This window comes from Cotesia glomerata, linkage group LG6, assembly GCF_020080835.1.
Source record: "Cotesia glomerata isolate CgM1 linkage group LG6, MPM_Cglom_v2.3, whole genome shotgun sequence".
In the NCBI taxonomy this organism is placed as follows: Eukaryota; Metazoa; Arthropoda; class Insecta; order Hymenoptera; family Braconidae; genus Cotesia; species Cotesia glomerata.
In genome coordinates, this window is record NC_058163.1 from 21,703,303 (window position 1) to 21,719,930 (window position 16,628).

General features: G+C 25.9%; 3 protein-coding genes across 6 annotated transcripts; all 3 read right to left on the bottom strand.

Moving 5' to 3' along the window:
* Positions 1-4,691: 4,691 nt before the first annotated feature.
* On the bottom strand, positions 4,692-11,853 carry LOC123267097 (BTB/POZ domain-containing protein 10). 4 transcript variants are annotated; one of them, XM_044731602.1, is made up of 5 exons: positions 11,533-11,647; positions 11,272-11,397; positions 7,108-7,505; positions 6,825-7,022; positions 4,696-5,437 (listed from the first exon to the last, which is right to left on the bottom strand). In XM_044731602.1, the coding sequence occupies exons 2-5, from the start codon at positions 11,385-11,387 to the stop codon at positions 4,986-4,988; spliced, it is 1,164 nt and encodes a 387-aa protein (XP_044587537.1). In that variant the 5' UTR covers positions 11,388-11,397; positions 11,533-11,647; the 3' UTR covers positions 4,696-4,985. The 4 variants fall into 4 exon arrangements, with proteins under 4 accessions (XP_044587535.1, XP_044587537.1, XP_044587536.1 ...); XM_044731601.1 differs by having other exon boundaries at positions 4,697-5,437; positions 11,552-11,638; XM_044731599.1 differs by lacking the exon at positions 11,533-11,647 and adding an exon at positions 11,673-11,853 and having other exon boundaries at positions 4,698-5,437.
* Positions 11,854-13,377: 1,524 nt separating this feature from the next.
* Positions 13,378-14,403, bottom strand: LOC123266832 (lipopolysaccharide-induced tumor necrosis factor-alpha factor homolog). Its single transcript, XM_044731274.1, has 3 exons — positions 13,920-14,403; positions 13,639-13,783; positions 13,378-13,554 (listed from the first exon to the last, which is right to left on the bottom strand). Exons 1-3 carry the CDS (start codon positions 14,116-14,118, stop codon positions 13,452-13,454), a joined length of 447 nt encoding a protein of 148 aa, XP_044587209.1. The 5' UTR covers positions 14,119-14,403; the 3' UTR covers positions 13,378-13,451.
* Positions 14,404-14,908: 505 nt separating this feature from the next.
* Positions 14,909-16,591, bottom strand: LOC123266865 (cell death-inducing p53-target protein 1 homolog). Its single transcript, XM_044731307.1, has 3 exons — positions 16,403-16,591; positions 15,834-15,981; positions 14,909-15,145 (listed from the first exon to the last, which is right to left on the bottom strand). The coding sequence occupies exons 1-3, from the start codon at positions 16,572-16,574 to the stop codon at positions 15,043-15,045; spliced, it is 423 nt and encodes a 140-aa protein (XP_044587242.1). The 5' UTR covers positions 16,575-16,591; the 3' UTR covers positions 14,909-15,042.
* Between the last annotated feature and the right edge of the window lie 37 nt (positions 16,592-16,628).

Below are 16,628 nucleotides of genomic sequence, written 5' to 3' on the forward strand. Positions count from 1 at the left end.
AATAGATGATCACGTACCAGTATATGTATTTGTAAATCTATATTCACAAATATAGGTATACAAATACATGGAGTGATCATATACTGGTACATGATCATATATTGGGGCTTTTACCTCATGTGGCATCAAACTATTCGTAACATGATTGGTCGAATATATCATAAACATGAAAATATAGACAAATGCTATACTTAGGCGCGCGCTTGCGCGCGAAAAATTCAATTCTAGTAGTAGTAAAAAAGGAATGTAGGATTAATTGATAGTAAGTTTTAGTGAGTAATCACCTAATAGTGGTAATAGTGGTATAGTAGTGAATTGACTAAGAAATATCTAACGTGGTGGTTGACACCGGGGGATAGATCGAAGTGTCGATCAATGCTCAGGTTTTGAGGCTCGTAGCTGATTTTCCCCTCCTCGTGTCGTCTTGTGACGTAACGGGGGCTACACATTAAGGTAGTTGTTGCGTGATAGGTATTTCAACAGAAAATTATGAAATTTTTTTTATTGAAAGATAAATATGTTAATAATTCACTACCAAAATTTCAGATCAATTGACCGCACCATTTTTGAGTAATTAATTTTCGAAATTGTATCTTTTACACGTAGAGGTATAGAGAGATGGTAAAGTTAGTATGAAATCTTCCGTACCACTCGAGTGGGCCAAAAATTTCATACTAACTTTATCATCTCTCTATACCGCTACGTGTAAAAGATGCAATTTCAAAAATTAATTACTCAAAAACGGTGCGGTCAATTGATCTGAAATTTTGGTAGTGAATTATTAATATATTTATCTTTCAATAAAAAAAATTTCATAATTTTCTGTTGAAATACCTATCACGCTACAACTACCTTAATTTAGCTAGTATCGGTAACGGAAATTTCGGGTGGTAGTTCACCAGGCTGATAAAATCGGGACATTTTGCAGTGTCTCAATCTTTGAAATTTTTAATAATTTTTTCTTTCAAATTTAATTTAAAAAATTGTTTTGTTTTTTTTAATTTCTTAAATTTATCTTCTCTTTGCAGATGCTATGCATTGTATAAAATCATTAATTCTAAACATTCTATACATAAAAATGTAACATATTGTTGTAAACTGCCAAGGGCATTTTTTTACAATTAAAAAATAAAATAAAATTTTAGGTTTAAAAATAAATTTTTTGGATGAAAAATTTTTTATTTTTTCACACATTCTCTTTTTTTTTTCTGTAAAACTGAATAAGTCGTATCAACTCTTAATAACTCTTTTTAAAAGTCTCAAATTGCAGGGAAAATTTGACTTTTAAAGAATTTTGCTGAGTTTTGATGACTTATTAAGTATTTTCTTTACTTAATTAGGGATATCCCTGATTCAGAAAGATGATTTGAAATTATTACCTTCATGTTAATAGTATATCTAAATCCGAACAAAAACAGTTTCACTGTAAAAAATCGCGCCAAGTCCACGTTCATAAGACTTTTAAGAAAAAAAAATTTTTTTTTCTTTACAAAAAGATATAAATTGTCTTAGTAGATAGATTTTACGAATTTTATAAAAAGTAAAATATTTTGCAACCACGCACACTAAACACGTTTCAAAATTATTTCTTTAATTTTTAAATTTACAACAAAATGTTTTTTAATTTCCGAAAATTATATACAATCATATCGGTTACTTGGATTTTTTAATATTTTGATTTTATATCTTTTTGTAAAGAAAAAAAAATTTTTTTTTCTTAAAAGTCTTATGAACGTGGACTTGGCGCGATTTTTTACAGTGAAACTGTTTTTGTTCGGATCTTATTAACATCTAATGGAGATATAATATTTAGGTTTGAATCATTCAAATAATTTATAATTGGATTATTACTACATAAAAATGTTAAAAAATTACCCTTCAAAAAAATAAGGAGTTAGACAAATTGCTAATTAGACCGTCGATATATGAAAAAAATCGTGTGCGTACTTAAATGAAAGGTCTCGATGAGCGTAACATCGGGATGAGCTTATATCTTGAAAAATGTCAGTAACTAAGAAATTACATTGTATGTTGTCTACTGATGATGTTTTTAACGACATAAGCCCATCTTGGAGTGACACTTATCGAGACCTTACATTTGAATACCCACAGAAATTTTTTCATATATATTTTATATATATATGTTATCTTCATATTTGAGAAATATATAAAATATTTGTGAATAATTCATGTGCGTACTCAAATGAAAGCTTATGTCTTAAAAAATGTCAAGAATTGAGGAATGACTTTGTATTTTGTCTACTGATGATATGTTTAACGATACAAGCTCATCCTAGAGTTACACTTATCGAGATCTATCATTTAAATACTCACACGAATTTTTTATACATTTTATATATTTCACAAATATGATAAATATCATATCTATAAAATCTTTTATTAAAAAGCTTATGCGACGTTTTCATTATTGTCGCTTTTCATTGCTACCTTTACACTCTTTCAATGTCTGAACTATCGTGTCGTATATCTCATTTAAAATAAAATCGAATTTTCCCGGAGAAATGTCAAAATGACGAGGTGCCCCGAAACAGGGGGTCCGAATACACCAAGAAATATTTATTACAAATATAATAAACAGCTTTACTATCAAATAATTATGAAGACTCCTTTAGTCAAATAAAATAAAACGAATTAATTTTTACGTAAAAATTAGTTGGTTTAATAACAGAAAACGACTGTTTGAATTATTTAAAAAAAATATTCGAACTATTTGAATTATTCGAATTATTCGAACTATTCGAATAATCGATTCGAACACTATTCGCACATCTCTAGTAATAATCTAATAATTCTTAACAATTATGGTAAAGATTATTTTTTACCTTTTTTAAAAATTAATTTTAATAAATTTTACTACAATAATTTTTCATTTTTTATTATTTATATATTTTGATAAAATATTTGTTATTAATTGTTTTATTTTAATTTGTTTTTTTTTAATGTTTCTTCTTTAAAAATTTTTGAAAAAAAAATCTTTAGTTATAAATTTTTTTATCTTTTAAATTTCATTATTATTATTATTACTAAATTAATTATTGTAATTAAATACAGTTTCTACAGATATAAAATTTGATAGAATCTCAAGAAAAACAGGAAATTACAAGGATGGCTTCCAAAGTCAACGGATTTAAATATTTTCCTTTCTGAATAATCATATTTTCTTACAACAATCGTCTTTTTGGCAGCGGCGAAAAAGTCATTGTAATGTTTCCGAAATTTAACTTTACACGTAGCTATTCAGTCAACGAACTACGAATTTTACATATATTTTATTTTTGCTGATCACATAACCGATGAATTGTTCTTATTTCGGGATCACGGGAATGTGACAGATTAAAATGAATGCATTTTCTCAACACTGAAGATGTGAAAAAGAAATTTGGCTACTTATTTTAAGAGAATTCGTAAAAAACATTACAAATAATTTTCTATGAAAATTGATAACACGGAGGAAATTTTAATTAATGGCAAAACTCGTCGCACTTTAAGCTAGGCAGATTTAAACTCAATTTATGAGACCTGCAAATACTTTAACTGAAACTTTCAATGCTCATTTCAAATTTTTTTCTTTGTGTCAATTATTATTCATTTTTGAAAGAAAGCCACGGGAATGTTATAGTGATTGCACATTGAAAGTTACAATGAATATTAGCTAGAATAATCACAAGGATAAAAGGTATAGGCCAATCCGATAAAATTTGGAATCTGTGCAAGTCAAAACAATACTCCAATTAAATTTCAAGTCTAGATCTGAAAATATAATTCTATAAAATGCCCAGCAGAGCGGGCGGTAACAGCTAGTTCAATTATTATTAATGATTTATTATTATTAATTTTTAAGCTTCTAAAATAATAATAATTAATAAAGATAGATATTATTCTAAGCCGAATTCTCCCGATCCAAATTCTTGAAGATTAAATAATTTTTTATTATTATTGTTTCGGTTACTGAAAAAAGTTACACTGAGTAAAAAATTACATCTTTCTCTAACAAAAATTGTCGAAACACAAAATTTTAATTGTTATTCACCTAATTTTTCTCTGATGGTATAAGACCTCATACCGATAAAATATTATAGTGAAGGAATAATAATAAAAAATTATTGAGTTTTCAAGAATTTGAATCGGGAGAATTCGGCTTAGAATAATATCTATCTTTATTAATTAATAACACCGATCTTCAAGTCAAATATATATATGTGTATATATGTACGAATATATATATATATATATATATATATATATATATATATATATATATATATATATATATATATATTAAACACCTTAAATAATGATAATAGTAATAATAATAATAATAATAATTAAAAATTTTGAGAAATTATTATTATTATTATTATTATTATTATCTTAATTTGTAAATAAAAATTGTAATTATTTTTCTCTAATTACAATTTATATCAATTTAATAACAAATGAATAAAAAATTTATATAAATTATAAAACCTGACAAAAAAATTAATAAAAAATTAATTAATACTAACTTTTGGAATATAAAATACTTATTAAATATAATTAGCTGCAGACTACTACAATAAAAAACGTTTTAATTAAATTTATATCCAACATTTATTTAAATAACTGTATAAAATAAAAAAAGCTTAATATTATTATAATTATTATTTTATATATATGTAGTATAGAAATCACAATTACGTAAACTCTAATATTTAAACCTGGATATGTAATGTGAAAGCTAATATTACAATTATAAGTAATGTAATATAGTATAATATGATACGACTGAATAGAAAAGTTATTTACAGTAATTTATAAATTAATTATAAATATAAACATGTGTTAGTGTCTATCTATTGGTAGTACAGTATTGAAGTCTAATGTAAAATCTTCAATAATTAATAATTAATAATTTAACGCAGTGCGGAGTGGTCTTTGTAGTTGTGGTTGTGCTGACATGGATGGCATCGCGTGGAGACGCCGAGTCACATAAGGTCCTCGGAAAGAAGACGGCGAGGATCGATGTCGGGCATCAAAGCCATGGCTCCTTCGGCGTCAGGATCCGACCCGACAGCGATCACTTCAGGCTGAGGAAGATCCTCGACGGCTTGTGTGTTACCCGCGGCGTCGAGCAGCGCTGGGTCGGCAGTCGCCTCGGCCAGGTTGGTCACCGACTTGGACTTAACACACTGGAAGTCGACGTGACGACTCTTGGCCTCCTCTTTTTCCCAAGACATGTGGATAAAAGGTCGCTGGACGTAATTATAAATGACCTCGGCACGTCCACCCGCTCGCTTTTTTATTTTTTCTTTGTAAGTCGGGTAGCCCTCGATACCAAGACGGATCTTTTTTAATCCACGCTCTTTCATTACTTGCTTCGCTACGTCACGGTTTTCTATATACTTGAAAAATCGGTACATCGCTGTACTATTTACAGCTGAAAAAAAAAAAATTTTTTTTTAATAATAATCAACAATAATTTTTTAAAATTATTATTAATATATACTAATTTTATTTTATTACTTATTTTAAAAAAGTATATAAGATAATCTATATTATTAAGAGAATAAGAAAAATTTTATGTCCAGGATAATTATATGATAAAATCGGTTTTTTTTTACATAATTAAGAAATGATCTTGTATCTTGTGTACCATTAATATTTTTAAAAATATAAGCTCATCCCGATGTTCCACTGATCAAGAGCTTTCATTTGAGTACCCACATCAATTTTTCGTATATTTATATATATATATATATTATATATGTATTTATGACAAATATATCAAAAATGCATGTGGGTACTCAAATGAAAGCTCTTGATGAATGTAACATCGGGATGAGCTTATATCGTTAAAAATGACAATAATTAAGAAGTGACCTGATATCTTGTTAACTACTCACATTTTTAAAGATATAAGCTCATCCCGATGTTACACTCATCGAGACCTTTTATTTGAGTACCCACATCAATTTTTCATATATTTATATATATTATATATGTATTTATAAAAATATATCAAAATGCATGTGGGTACTCAAATGAAAGCTCTTGATCAGTGAAACATCGGGATGAGCTTATATCATTAAAAATGTCAGTAATTAAGAAATAACCTTGTATCTTCTCTACTACTGACATTTTTAAAGATATAAGCTCATGCCGATGTTACACTCATCGAGACCTTTTATTTGAGTACCCACATCAATTTTTCATATATTTATATATATTTTATTTATGTATTTATAACAATATATCAAAATGCATGTGGGTACTCAAATGAAAGCTCTTGATCAGTGTAACATCAGGATGAGCTTATATCGTTAAAAACGTCAATAGTGAAGAAAGTACAGTGCAATTTAACAAAGGTCATTATTTATTAAAACAAAATTTCATTTATTTATAGTTCACTAGTCACGGCAGTCATATAGTGACTGCAAGGTTGCTAGTTATTTTATAGGTAAATTATTTTATATTTTACAAAACTTTAGATTTAAATTATTTTTAAATACTCTACTTAGAAAAAATTTATTTTATTATACACTCAGAGTATAAATTCAAAATTTAATGAATTATTAAATATGCAGACAGCCCATTTTTTTAATTTTTTCATCTGTCATTTTTAGCATATTAATTTCTTAAAAATTACATTTTATAATTGACAATACTGATAAAAAAAAATTTTAAATAACCAACAATGTTATTTTTTTTCTTATGAAAAAATAAAAAAGTATTTAAATTTTCTTATTTTCAATACTATTTAATTAAATTTTTTTATTACTAGTTAAAATTAAAAAAAAAAAAAAAGATTAAAATAAAAAACATACTTTGGGAATATTCTTCACCCATTTGTGGGGGATATTCTTCATCCCAATCAACCAAATCATCTTCAAGCAAAACCACAATATGACATTCTCGATCTCCCCGTCTAGCACTATTGACCATGAGCGGTAAAATTAAATCCTCTAGAAATACTTCAAATTGACAGCGGGCGCCTTCATTAGACAGCTCATGTAATAATCCTCCTTTTAAAAAATCGAATTAACTAATTAAAAAAAACTAGTTCAATATAAAAAAAAAAAAATATAATTAATTGTTTTAAATCCTTACGTAAATTCTGACACTTGACAGTATTGGCATCAAAAGGTACCAGCAGATAATCACAAGCTTCTCTCAGCTCTTGAACAGTGACCGTCGGCGGACAGCGAATAATTCCTCCCTTGTAGTACTCGAGGATCGCGCGGAAAACCATCGCGGAAATTCCCTCCGCGACTTCATACTCCCCTCGCTCGTTCGGCTGAGCGAAATCTATCCCCGAGCTGAACATCCGACCCAACATCGTGTTTGGGTGAGCGGTGAACAACGAGGGGTCCAAGATGAATCTCGTGTTGTCGACAATCAGCGTTATGCGATCATCGCTTTGCTGGTTCCCCGACAATCCTCCCATACTTGTCTGAGTTCCGTGATTCTGAGGTTGACTCTTTCCTATTCCTATTGTCGGGCGCATTCTAAACAAATTTATTTTAAATCAGTTAGTAACAATAATAATTAATTAATAATCAATAATAATAAATTAAAATTACAAAGACCAATTCTTTGGCTGTAAAGGGCGAAGCATTAAATCAGTTTTGATTTATGTTCTTAGGAAAAAATTTTTTTTAAAAATAATCTCCTGTAAATGATACTGAAGTTTACAGACATTCGAAATTTTTTTATAATTTTGTAACAATTAAATTATTATAAAAAAATTTTTTTTTTTAAATTCCACTTATGAAAATTAAAAAATTCTACATGTAAAAATAAAAATTTTTCATTATTGTAATTAATATATTAGAAATATTACTTATATCGGTGATTTTACTTATAAAGGAGAATTTATTATTTTTTAAGCCAACTTACCCGATCCACTTAGAGATCATTCAATTTTAATTTATTATTTTTACCACAATATTGTCGGTATGAGCACTCATGCTATCCTCGGGTTAATATATAATAATTTATTTATTTATTTATTTATTCATTTATTTAAATAAACAAACCACAGCCTAAGCCATTAACAGGATTAATAATAATGCAATGGTTAGTATATAAAAAATTTTTTGATGTATAACAAGATGACTTATAGCTACTATAGTAATTCCATAGTTAAACTGCTAAATGAAAAGACTAATGATGAGTTAGCAATTACAACTCAAGAAAATAATAGCAATTAACAAAAGTAAAAGAAAAAAAATAAAATAATACTAATAATTCTTGTAACAATTATAATTAAAAATTTTTTATTTTTCAGACAATTTCAATTGGAATTATATATATTTTTTTTCTGTTATTAATTCATTAATTATTTTTTTCCTCCTATTCGGCCCTCTGTAACTTCGTTTCTATTGAGTTTAGAAGAACAGTTTTGTAGAGAATTAAATTTCCTATAAGATGGTCAAAAGCAAAATTAAAAAAAAATTTTTTTTCGTATAGTTATTTTAAAAATGAAAAAAAAAATTTACAATTTTATTTAAATTGGAAATGAGACCCCCTCTTTGCGCCAGCTCAATTTTGAAGATATTAAGCTCAAATTTTAGGAGAATTTTTTTTTGTATTGAAGAAACTTTTAAGATACGCTTAATAAAAAAAAAAAAAAAAAAAAAAACTTATCTTGACACAGTCTAATAAAGATGTTATTTTTTACTCAGTAAAACTTTTTTCAGTCATATTGTTGTGAAAATAATTAATCTATACTAATAAATGGAGAGCCGATTTTTTTGTCCGGTTATACTGCAAAAACTACAGAACCGATCGGAATAATACTTATATCGTAGGATGCAGCGTGTTTCGGAGAAGGTTTTAGTATATAACATGTTGTTGATTACTTATCCGGAGCCTATATTTTTTTGACTTGGAAATAATGAATTTTTATTGTAACTAAATTTATTCTATTCGATTGTCATTTGTTTAAGGAGGTCCTTTCGCCGCCAATGTAAAATAATAGTATATTACACACCTAGGGAAGTAAAGTAAGAAATGTCTCAGATCACATGTAATTGTCGGCCGAGGCGAAGCCGAGGTTGACAAACATGTGATCTGAGGCTTTCTTTTTTACTTCCCGTGGAGTGTATACTATTTTTTTGCTCGACGAAGGCGGAAAGCGGCAACTTTGTTTAGCGCAGCGGGACGAGAGTTGCCACTTTCCGCCCGGAGGGCAAAAAAAATATTAGATTATGAGTAAATTTAATTTTTTTCTAATAGTTAAGGTCCTTATTTATCTTATAGTGAGGTTTAAATTATAATTTACCGGACAAATTTTTGAAAAAATAAAATTTTTAAATGTTAGTATTTGTTCAGAGTCTTACGAGAAAATCAGACGTTTGCAGTATTTCTCGAATTATACAATCAGTAATGGATTAGATGAAGTAAAAAAAAACTAAAAATCAGATTTTCGAAATATTCAGGTTTCTTTTTTTGCAATAAAATATATCAGTTACCGAGATATTTACTGAGAAATTAATATTTAAAAATCACAAAAAATTCTCAAGTTACCTACAATAAAATGGAGTCAAAAGATTTGGCAACGTTGCGTAGCGCGCGAGCTTCAGACCATTCAATAAATTCAAACTAAACTTTAACGCGCTTATGTTTTTCATGCATACTTATTAGTTAATTTATTGTTAACAAATTTTCATAATTCATAATTGAAAAATAAAACAATAATTAAAAAATACTAGCATTCCTGCCATGAGACATTAGAATGTTATGGTTTTGTGACTAAACATTTTTAATTAATTTATTTATTTACACTGACTGCAAAAAGTTAAACACGGTTAAGGTTATATTGTGCAAATAAAAATGTAAACAACCGAAATAAAGCGTTGCCAAATCACGGACAGGTTACTAACAGCTGATTTACAACAGTCAAATTAATTTTTGTATTTAACTATTTTTTTTTTTTAATTTTCAAAATTTCAACGATTAATGCCTCATATACTATTTATTTTTTAATTTTAGGAATTTTTATGGGTTTTGTATTTTAATTTATTGAAAATTTACTACTACAGTTATTATGACTCAACTGGAGCGAAAGGACTTCCTTAAAATAAATTTTTTAATTCTATTGGTTATGCTCATATACTAGGCAGATTTCTTCACTTATGAGACCTGCAATTTCTTTAACTGAAACTTTCAATGCTCATCACAAATTTTTTTTTTCAAATCAATTATTATTCATTTTTGTAAGAAAGACACGGGAATGTTATAATGATTGCACATTAAAAGTTACAATTAATATTAGCTAGAATAATTATTTGAATAAAGGGTGCATGCCAATTCGATAGAATTGAGAATCTGTGCAAGTCAAAACAATACTCTAATTAAATTTCAAGTCTAGATCTAAAAATGCAATTGTATAAAGCGCCCAGCGGAGCGCTTCATAATAAAAATTGAATAGTCTCTAAATAAATCGGGTAAGTTAGCTTAAAAAATAATAAATCCTCTTTAATAATTGTAATTAATTATAAGAATTTTAAAAGTCAGTTAGCTAACTTTGATATCATCTTCTTATGACACTAAAGTTGACAGACATTAAAAATTTTTTTACAATTTTATATCAATTAAATTATAATAAAAAAAATTCATATGTGAAAATTAAAAAAAATTTTCAATGGAAATTTTTGTTATTGTAATTAATTATAAGAATTTTAAAAATTGACAGTTGTCAACTAACTTCAATATCATCCGCGTATTTTGTTTTACCTTAGACTTTGATAATAATTTTTATCTCCTTCACCAAAATCACATGACCGACATCTACGAATAACATTACTTCCAGATTTATTGTTAATCTCCATCTTCTGTTGCTTCTGAGTTACCAAACAAGACTTGGGTGTCAGAGGAGTTAAACTACGTGCAAGCATTACGTTTTACCTTACACTTTAATTATACGACTGCTTCTAACAATCCACTATTAACTATTATTAATAAATTAATTCATCACCAACCTATATAAATAATTTTAATTGCGTCATTAATTGTAATATTTTTAATTATAATACCCAGAGTTTTTGCTCAATAAATTTTGACAGTTGTCAAAGAATTAATACTGAAGTTTTTAATTTAATTAATTATTTAAAAAAAAATTTCTTTAGTATTAATTATTAATAATTAATAAATAAAAAAATAGTAAGTCAACAAATTTCAGGATTAAATTTAAAAAAATTAATAATCAATTTATGACAGCTTAATTTTTATAATTAAAAATGATAAACAAATAAATAAATAAAAAATTACCTCAAATTATTTTTACAAACGCGTAATCGTCCACGTCCATCAGTTTCCTTGCAATCAGTCTCAGTATCACTACTGCTGTCTTGAAGATAATTTGAACGGTCAGCAGGATTTGACATATCAGACCAGCTGAAAAAAAAAAATTAAGTTATGTAAATAAATAATAACATTAGAGATAATTAAATTATGATTATTGAAATAAATATATTAATGTTTAGATATTAAATATCTAAACTCTTGACAATATATAATCTAATTTATAACCTATTGCTATTGATATCACCTAGTTGACAAATGACAGCAGAGGATACCTGAGTAATAAAATGACTAACAATAAATGTAACGAGCTGAGTTGTCAACAATGAGTCTATTAGAAGGAGTAATTAAATTGTTGTTGTACTTACATACTAGACACTGGAAAGTAACACTGTAGTTTGTTACGAAGCCAACGCGAGGATGAGCAAATTTCGAACCCGCAAATTTCGTTGTTTGAGTCGTTAACTGATGACTGAACGATAGAGAGTTTACAGTTCTCCATATAATAGAAGTTATTTTCAATACATACATACATCTGCTATCTTTTTCTTTATCAAGCGCAAGAGTAGTTCGGAAATTATTCACCAGAGCGCGCTGTAGTGTAAATTTCAAACTACTGCTGTTTTTGACACATTTCTTTTATTTTTTTTTAATAAATTGTAATAAAAAAGTGCTTTAAATAATTTCCGCTAATAATTTTTATTCATTTTTACAAATAGTATTTTCCTAAAAAATTTTTTTCATAATTATTTCTTATGAAATTCTAAAAAAAATTTCTGTCTGTCAATTTCAGTAACATTTTTTTTTTAATAAAAAATTATAAATGAGTGAAAATTATGAAAATTAAATTAGGCGAGATCTAAATATTTTTATAATTATTTTTATTGAAAAAATTGTTACTATAAAATTAAAAGAAAAATTTTCACATGTAGAAAACTTGAAAAATTATACGTGCAATTTTTTTTAAGTATTTTTTTTACTTGCAATTTAATTGTTAAAAAAAATTTTAAAATTTTTAAACGCCGGCTAACTTTAGTATCATGGAAAATTAATGACATTAAAGTTAGCAGTCGCTTAAGAATTTTTTAATTTTATTTATCAAAAAAAATTTGTTCCAAAAAATTATTTCTAAAAAATTGCACTTTTTATTTTTTTAAATTTCTACACGTCAATTTTTGTTTTGTAATTTTTTTTTGCCATAATTTATTTGTTATAAAATTTTTAAAATTATTAAATATATGCTAAATTAATTTTTATAGAAAATTAATTAAGTTTTTTTAATTAAATTAAAAAATAGAGAAGTGCCGGCTAGTTTAATAGCTATTAACTAGCTAGTTATTAATTAAATGTTGAAGTTATTTTTTTTAACAAGTTGAAATATGCCATTGTTAAAAAAAATTATACGAAAATAAAAAAAACATCTGTCAATTTTTTGGGATTTTTAAACAACTAAATAATATTATACTAAAGTAAGCCGATGTTTTTAATTTTTTGATTATTTTTCATTTATTTAATTAGAACTAAAAAATATTTTTTTTAAATTGCGCTAATAGTTTTTCAAGTTTTTTACAAATGAAAATTTTTTTTTATTTTTTTGTAATGATTTTTTCAATAAAAAAAAAAATTCTAAAAATTTTTAAATGTCAGCTAACTTAATTTTCATCTAAATAATTATGAAAAAAATTTTATATAAAAATTCCACATTAAAGAATTAAAAACAATTACAATTGCAAATTTTTGTTAACAAAATTTTTTTTTATAATTAATTTTTAATAAAAATGTCAGATGTCTTTTTTTAGTATCATTAAAAAAATTACAAATAATTTTTTAATACATTGAATTCTTAAAAAATTAAATCCACAGTAAATTTTACAAAATTATTATCAATATTCATTACAAATATTTAATATACTTATTTATATATTTAATAAAGTACATAAATGAAGGTATTAAAAATTAATTACATTGACTTTATAGACATCTGTCAATTTTTTTTTTAATTTCTCTAACAATTAAATAACTATAAAAAATTTTTAATAAAAAGAAAATGTCTAGAGATTTAAAAAAGTTACAAGATTAAATTTTTAAAAAACATTTTTTTTTTATAAAAAAAATTGTCAGAAAGCTGATTTTAGTTTTATACAAAATTAAGGTTGATAGGATCCAAGACGTGCATCACAGCAAGGACAGTAATGGTTAGCTGCTGCGAAGCAGTCTCCACAGTATGCGCATGGAACACAGAGGCATAATCTAGAAGAAAAATAAACATAGTAAGTACCAAAATTAATTATTTATATTATTGAATAAATTAAAATATTAATATAAATTAAATACCCTAGAAGACAGAGGATCATGGCAAAAATATGAGTCTTAGTACTTGCTGTAACTTCAACTCTTGTTGAAATATCGGCGCTACAATGAGGACAGATTAATCGCACTGAATCAGGACCAAAAGTCACGGGTACTATTTGAGTAACAACTAAAAAAAGGAAAATTAATTAATTATTAATTCGCAATTTTTTACTTAATTTATTTTTATTTAAGTTGATAATTTTTATTTAAGTTAATAATTTTTATTTAAGTTAATAATTGAATGAAGAAAGATTTTTTAATACCTGGATCTGGTGCATGTGTAACTGGTGGATAGTTGGGATTATAAGAAGGAGGAGGGCTAAATTCTGGTGCTGTTGGTGCTTGTCCAGGATAAGGATACATTGGGTGTGATTGCGGTTGGATATTTGGATACATCGGCTGATTATTGAACCCCGGTGCTGGAGGATAAAAACCTGGCTGAGGTATTCCTTGATTATTCATTTTTGTGATTCACTGATGGGTTTTTTTGGTTCAATAAATTTATTGATAAATTTACAGGTAAAGACTTAGACACTTAAATACGCTTGTACTCAATCAAAACTTCAGAGGTACTGATAATCATGAGTAATGTACGTCGTCATCATCAGCCTATTTTTATTTAATTACACTTCTGGGTAAGCTACTCTTAATTATCATTATTACTTATCACTTCAAGGTAATAATTGAGCGATAAAAAATAATTCTTGAGACGTTTAGTTGAGAAATAAAAATATTTTATAGATTAGTAGGACATTTTTTTCTTAAATTGAAAATTTATTTTGCTTCAAGTAAATATGCGAAAATTAATGCTTTAAAATCGAAGAAAAGATTTTAAAAACTTTTTTTAAAACACTACTAAATTTTTGGTAAAATTTAAAACCGTGTAATAAATTTTTTATCAATTCAAAAATAATTGCTTTTTATAATTCAATTTTTAATTATTTTTTTCTTTCCTATTTTTTAAAAATGTAAAAGTTAATTTTTTTATAAAAACTTTAATTAAATTAATAAAAAATTTTTTTATTACACCAGATAAAAAAATTATTTATCTAATGTTTTTAATTCAACAATAATTTTTTATAAACCGAAATAATTATTTTTTTGTCTCTGTACTAAAATTCTAAACAAAAAATTTTTCATTTCATACTTAAAAATATTAAAATGATTTATTTGTTCAAAAATATGTCAGAAAAATTTTAAATTATACGAATTAAAAAATTAATAGAGATTGTAAAATGATACAAGTTATAAGTCTGTCTTAAAATTTATAATAATTAATAATTGTATGTACATCAGCATAAAAATTAATTAAATTCTTGTATATATATCCATACAAAACAATGTATGATTATTGATTGCACAACAGTAGAAAATAAAAACAAACTATCAATTTTCGCAGGATCCAAGATATTGCTCGCATGCAGGGCAGTAATGTTTCTTCACTAAGCAGCCGTCTATACAATAAACACAAGGAGCGCAGAACCAACATCTGAGAAGAAAAAAATGATGATATTGAACAATATTCTAAAATAATAACAATAATATTCCAGGTATAAAAATAGTGATAATAAACTATCAGTTATATTCTACCAATTAACGATTATCAATTATCAATTACTAAAAAGTTTTTCTTGTTTTGTTTTTCTCTTCTTTTAAATTAAAAAAAAATTTTTTATAATTTCTTCCTATCTTCTCTTTACAGATGTTATTTTTTGTATAAAATCATTACTAAACATTTTACACAGACAAAAAAATTTACTTGAATCAAGTAAATAATTTTAAAGAACTTCTTCTTTCATTAAGTAGAAAAATTCTTAAACTAAAAAATTTTTCCTGGTTTGAGTTAATTTTGTTTGATTCAAGAATTTTTCGTCTCGATTGAAAACAAAAAAACTTCAAAATTATTTTTTTGGTTCAAGAATTTTTTTCTTGATTTAAGTTAATTTTTTTTTCAGTGTACAAATGAAAATATAACATATTGTAGTAAATAAATAAATAAATAAATAATTATCAGAGCTTTAACAAAGAAGACTACTGTCTTTAAAAAAAAAGTATTAACAATCTCGTGATAGTATTTCTTCAGAAGAAATAGATCAATTTTTTTACACTAATAATTTAATAAGTTTTTAACTTTTTTTTTTTTTAATTTAATAGGAAAATACAAAGTATAATCTTACTGGAAGAGACAGAGTAGCAATGCAATCATGTGAGTTTTTAAGTTTGGTTCAGTTTCAACTCTCGTTGAAATTTCAGCACGACAATGAGGACAAGTGACATGCATCGATTCAGGGCCATAGTTTACGGCTGGCTGAACTAGAGTGACAACTGAAAAAAACTTCCGGATTAATAAAATAAATTTACTCTGTTGTAAGTATTTTATTTATTATTATTACAATATTATGACACTAAAACTAACAAGTAAATTATAAATTAATTTTAAAATCCAGTTAAATTAAATTAATGCTAAATTTCATGATATTTTTATTATAACTTTTACTAATTATTATAAACAGTAATTTATCTCATTATTATTACCATATCTACTTTAATTACTATATAAAGCCGATTAGCGTTAATTTACTAAATAAATAAATAAATGAATATAAAATTTGAAGAAATATTTCTTAGAATTTTCTTCGAAGAAATAATTTTAATAAATATGTTTGTTTAAAATAAAATTTAGTGTCATGTTGGAGTAAGTGTCCAAAGGTCAAATAAACAAAAATGATAGCTAAAATAAATTTACCAGGTTCAGCAGTGGTCTGAAGTGGCTCTGAAGTATATGGAGGCGGTGGAGGAACTTCTGGAGCCGTGGGATACGGATAAGGTGGTTGCGAAAAATCTGGCTGTGGAAGATTCGGATAAATCGGCTTTGCAAATCCCGGCTGCGGTGGATAAGGCGACACTTCTGGGTTCATTTTTCCCAAGGATTAATTATTTTTTAATAAATATTTATAAAAGAAAAAATTAAA